This window comes from Neoarius graeffei, chromosome 9, assembly GCF_027579695.1.
Source record: "Neoarius graeffei isolate fNeoGra1 chromosome 9, fNeoGra1.pri, whole genome shotgun sequence".
Taxonomy (NCBI): Eukaryota; Metazoa; Chordata; class Actinopteri; order Siluriformes; family Ariidae; genus Neoarius; species Neoarius graeffei.
The window spans coordinates 40,207,703-40,213,702 of NC_083577.1; the positions used below are offsets into that span (position 1 = coordinate 40,207,703).

General features: G+C 47.0%; 1 protein-coding gene across 1 annotated transcript in view; it reads right to left on the minus strand.

Moving 5' to 3' along the window:
• ankrd50l (ankyrin repeat domain 50-like) overlaps positions 1–4,365 on the minus strand; it is a 30,646-nt gene extending 26,281 nt beyond the window's left edge. Inside the window, exons 1-3 of the mRNA XM_060929477.1 lie at positions 4,119–4,365; positions 2,289–2,547; positions 1,294–2,004 (exon numbers count right to left, since the gene is read on the minus strand). Of these exons, the coding sequence (XP_060785460.1) occupies positions 1,294–1,730 (437 nt within the window). The 5' untranslated portion in view covers positions 1,731–2,004; positions 2,289–2,547; positions 4,119–4,365. The remainder of the gene's footprint in view (positions 1–1,293; positions 2,005–2,288; positions 2,548–4,118) is intronic.
• Between the last annotated feature and the right edge of the window lie 1,635 nt (positions 4,366–6,000).

Consider the following 6,000-nt stretch of genomic DNA (forward strand, 5'->3'; position numbering starts at 1 on the left):
CACCACAGCAGATCATCCTTTCCAGTTTTATGTTCCATATATTTGATTTGGCATAGTTTTTTTTTTTTACACTGGATGCCCTTCCTGATGCAACCCTCCTCAGTCTACCCAAGCTTGGGACCAGCACCAAGTATGCACTGGCTTGTGCAACCCCAGTGGCTGCGTATTTTACCTAACCGGCATGTCTTTGAACTGTGGGAGGAAAAACACGCAGACACAGGGAGAACATGCAAACTCCACACAGAACGGCCCCTGTCAGCCATGACGTTCGAACCCAGAACCTTCTTGCTGTGAGGCAGGCTTGTAGTACCTGAGTCCAAGATTGGACTCGAGTCCAAGTCGTGCCCTAATTTTAAGGACTCGTGACTTGATGTGGACTTGAGCACTGTTGACTTGGACTTGGACTCAGACTTGTGCATTAACTGCATTCGGACTCGTAAACTGGAGACAAGGACTCTGATTATTTTTTCTTGATTTTTTGTAACATGCCATAATAATTTAGCATAAGATATTTATATCTACGTTAATTTTTATACTAATTTCGTGCAAGAGAATGCACATTCACCTGTTCATACGTGGGAACAAACTAACGTTAATGGTGCTAAAATGCCTGGAGAGAAGCTCCTAGGATTGTCCGCTTTGCTTATACAGACTTCTCGTACAGTGGGAAAAACGCACTGCTATGTGTTCCATATGTAGAAGAACTATCGAGGAGACAACAGGGACAACCTCGAACTTCAATCGTCATTTGGCAAGACTCCACCCAGAGAAGTACGTGACACGCTATGTTCATTGCCCTGTTGATAGTGGGCGGGGCTTGCTTGCTGAGCGATGAACTAGCTAGTGTTAAACCTCTCTCATGTTATTTGCCCTGTTGATAGTGGGCGGGGCTTGCTGAGCGATGAACAAGCTTTTTATCTGTAGCCTATGAACAAAAATGGGGCAGTCAAGCAGTAATGTTAGTCCAACACAGCAGCAGAGACGCTTTCACATAAAGGCAGCAACAGCCACCGGTAAATGGTGCGGTTGGAGTCTTGTTCTCAGACTCGACTTGGATCAATAGTGGATTTGACTCGAAATTTTCTTTAATGTCTCGAACTTGACTTGGACTTGAACACTGGGGATTTGAGACTGGACTTGGACTTGAGGTTTAGTGACTCAATTGCTGTGAGGCGACAGTGCTAACCACTGCACCACCGTGCCGCCCTCCATTTCCTCCAAGCAGACTCCATTTCTAAGTCTATACCTGAAGCATTATGAAAGGGATACAGAACACAGATCTGAAGCACTCACCGTTTAAATGTGTCATCTGGGTCACGTTGACAGTGAAGAGGCTCCAGGCTGGCAGCAATAGCAGGGTTGGCCAACAGGTTGCCATAGTTTGGTGCCAATAGAGGACTTGTACGCAGCTGCTCTACTAGACCCAGCACAAACCTCCAAACCTCTAGGCTGTCTGCATCTTCCCATTGACAATAGTGCCAAGCCAGACACCGTGATGCCAGTCCAGATGCCCTCCCTGGTTCTGACTGGGGCCACACCAGCTCTGTGCAGAAGGCTGTCTTACCTGAACCAGGCCCACCTATCACCAGGACACCTGAATGGGGATGGGATGAGTCCTGCACCCCTTTGTCCTGATTTCTTGCCTCCAGGTATCTCTTCACCTTCTCCAGGGCCCATTCCCGACAGTGGAACCGCCGGCCCTGCAGCAAGCTTGGGCTGCAGCCCCTCATCTGGCCCAGAAAAAAGGAGTCAAGCCTGTGGATTGACCTTTCTCCATACTACAGCACAAGTTGCACAATGGATAGTCCAAAGGAAAATAATCCAAACATATCTCAGCTCATCTTTCTGTAATTTGCATCAACAATCACGCAGTGCTGAATTGTGTTGAACTCATATAGTGAAATTTCTTCCAGGAATGAAGATTTGAAAATGTGTCTTCAGGTGGTGTCTGGCTGCAGGTGCATCGGAATTCTGCTTTAGTTAGGAATCAGTTTGTCATGATCCCTGTTAAAAGAATAAAAGCAGACAAATAACAAAAACTAATAAATCTTGATGCCTTTTTATAGTAGCCTGCCTCTTTCATTTTAGACTACTACAGTCGTCTCCATTTCTCAAATGAATTAAAAGTTTCACATTCTATAGATGAATCAAAGTAATGTCTCACTCCAAGCTAAAACCTAAACATGTTTAATAAGAAAGCATAATCTTGATCTAGTCATCATCAGTTAAGCTGACTTGAACAGATATGAACAAAGAATTTAAAAAAAAATGAAAGTACAAGCTCTTACTCAGATCTCCGATAGTGATCTATGCATCCGTTTTCCCTTCCTTTTTAACGTGCTCCTAGCAGCTTCCAATTTCTTTTTTTTTTCCAAAAAAAAATCTTTTTCACAGATTTCCGCCAGGTCAGTCTCCTTCTTTCCTCCAAACAGGTCTCTGGGATAATGCTGACAGGACTGGATTCTTCTCCTTCTTTCACACCCTCTCTCTGCTTCACAGCTGCTCACCAGTTTTTCTTGTTCTCCTTTATCTCCTCCCCTTCAGTTCCTAGCATGTCAGGGCATGAAGAAGCATGGGCAAGTGAGAGAGAGAGAGAGAGAGAGAGAGAGAGAGAGAGAGAGAGAGTGTTATAGGGCACTTATTTGGGGATCAAAGTTTCTTCAGATAGGCATGCCATAGCTTCCACCTTTCCCTTTTTCTCCTGATTGCATCAGAAGCGGAAATGAGGAAGGCCTGTAGATCTTTGCTCTAAATATAAGTCACATGTGTACAATTCACCAGAAGCCATAAAACAGAAAGGTGTTTGTACTGAACGAAGTAGATTCCTTGTTCCAGCTACTGAAAGCCTGCTGTCACACTCAAACACTGGCTACTATAGATTGTATAGTAAGCCTAATGGTTAGAGAAGCAGCTTTGGGACCAAACGGTCGCCGGTTCGATTCCCTGGTCCAGCCGGAATGGCTGAAGTGCCATTCTCATCTCATTATCTGTAGCCGCTTTATCCTGTTCTACAGGGTCGCAGGCAAGCTGGAGCCTATCCCAGCTGACTACAGGCAAACGGCGGGGTACACCCTGGACAAGTCGCCAGGTCATCACAGGACTGACACATAGACACAGACAACTGTTCACACTCACATTCACACCTACGGTCAATTTAGAGTCACCAGTTAACCTAACCTGCATGTCTTTGGACTGTGGGGGAAACCGGAGCACCCGGAGGAAACCCACGCGGACACGGGGAGAACATGCAAACTCCACACAGAAAGGCCCTCGCCGGCCCCGGGGCTCGAACCCGGACCTTCTTGCTGTGAGGCGACAGCGCTAACCACTACACCACCATGCCGCTGGCTGAAGTGCCATTGAGGAATCAAATCAAAGTCCTTCCCACGCCATGTGGCGCATAGGGTGGCACCGATCTCTGTTTCCATAGCCCTCGGCCTCTCGCCTATCACACAGCTAGGGTTACAAGAAGGTACCTAAACCCTAGCTGCTCTCCAGGCTGCTCTGGATAAGAGCGTCTGCTAAATACCTGTAATGTAATGTATTTCAGATGCTTATTTACTCAAATGCTGCTCATTTACAAATAATAATGGATACAGTACTCAAGAACTACATGAAACATAACTTAACAACCTGCTCACTGGCAACACAGGAAATGGCAGACATATAAAATGTAAAGGCGCACTTCCGGGATCCAGACGCACCTATCTGCAACACCTGCACGCGCCTTGTAACCACGCCCACATTTAAACGCCATTTCCTGTCAAGATCTGCACATGGAGGCTACAGTATTTACATTTCGCTTCCCCTGCCCTTCTCTTCACAAATAAAGAAAATCAACACACGGATACAAATAGGATAAACTTACAGACACCCCAGTGATACATATTTTAACTCGTTTAACGACTGAACTGCGAAAATAAACTTCAGGGCTGGATCAAAACTTGTGCAGTTTTAAATGAGGTGAAGGACGCTGAGAGTGCAGAGCTGAGCAGCCCTGGCTGATCCACACACACACACTGCACAAGTCAGTCGGATCCACGCGACCGCGGCTGCTTGAAATCATTCATCAACATGAAAACGTTCGATCGTGACGCTTTGTGAATGAAACACGGTACCGTCATCACTGTGCGCCGCGAGGACTCGCTGGCGGTCTCCGGTCTCGCCTGGGTTTCGGTCCGTGTCCTGTTCTGCTTCTGCCAGTCCCAGGATTGTTGTGTGCATGTTTAACTCCAGCAGCTTATTTTCCGCAGCAGGTCAAAGCGCATTATGAACCTGTAAATCCGTCCTCCAAAGTTTCCCACGCGTTCATCACACCACCGACACTCGAGCTTCCGCGTGCAGTCACGGCATCCAACGACAGACGGACCGTGACCGCTCCCACCTCTCCAGCGCCCGACATCACATCACATCACATCACATCCCATCTACACTCAGCAGGCTCGTGCTCCATCGACTAAGTTTGATTTCTCAAACCGATTCTTCCATTATTTTTGGAGCTGCTCGTTCTCACAACATCTCAAATGACTAAACCTCCAGGAATAAACAGACCCTATTTTCTATCAATATCCCAATAACAGAGTTTTCCAGGGGGCTGCAAAAGTAGGTATACAGTAATCTCATCTCATCTCATTATCTGTAGCCGCTTTATCCTTCTACAGGGTCGCAGGCAAGCTGGAGCCTATCCCAGCTGACTACGGGCGAAAGGCGGGGTACACCCTGGACAAGTCGCCAGGTCATCACAGGGCCGACACATAGACACAGACAACCATTCACATTCACACCTACGGTCAATTTAGAGTCACCAGTTAACCTAACCTGCATGTCTTTGGACTGTGGGGGAAACCGGAGCACCCGGAGGAAACCCACGCGGACACAGGGAGAACATGCAAACTCCACACAGAAAGGCCCCCGTCAGCCAATCCCATCCAATCCCATCTACATTCCATACTCAGCAGGCTCGTGCTCCATCAACTAAGTTTGATTTCTCAAACCGATTCTTCCATTATTTTTGGAGCTGCTCGTTCCCAAAACATCTCAAATGACTAAACCTCCAGGAATAAGCAGACCCTATTTTCTATCAATATCCCAATAACAGAGTTTTCCATTCAGCCACTGCACTAATTGTGCACCTACAGGACGGTATACAGGGGCTGCAAAAGTAGTTATACAGTAATTAAAAACAAAACGTTCGCACAAAATGTTATTTTATTGATTGTCAATAATAACATCCATCCATTATCTGTAATTGCTTATCCTGTCCTACAGGGTTGTAGGCAAGCTGGACCCTATCCCAGCTAACTATGGGCGAGAGGCGGGGTACACCCTGGACAAGTCACCAGGTTATTGCAGGGCTGACACATAGACACAGACAACCATTCACACTCATGGTCAATTTAGAACCACCATTTAACCTAACCTGCATGCCTTTGGACTGTAGGGAGAAACTGGAGCACCCGGAGGAAACCCACGCAGACACCGGGAGAACATGCAAACTCCACACAGAAAGGCCCTCGCCAGCCGCTGGGCTCAAACCCGGACCTTCTTGCTGTGAGGCGACAGTGCTAACCGCTACACCATCGTGCCACCCAATAATAACATATCGATAATAAACATATTAATCCCTCAAATGTTCAAACTGTTTGCCCCCGGCATTCACACATTCCACTAGTCAAGTGTGGACACCCATGCGCACACTGGCACAAAGGTGTTTATCAGCATCAATTTCCTAGCAAGTCTCCCGTATGAACTGAATCACGGCATCAACAGAACGTGGCTTGCGTGCGAAATCCCTATCTTTTACACATCCCCAGAAAAAGAAGTCCATAGGGGTGAGATCCGGCAAACGTGGTGTCCAGTCAACGGCTCCCCGACGTCCAATCCACCTGTTGGGAAATTATTTGTCAAGTAATGCACACACATTGAGTCTGAAGTGCAGTGGCGCCCCATCCTGCTGAAAGTAGAAGTCGTCCTGATGATGTTGTTCGCGTATTATCCTTA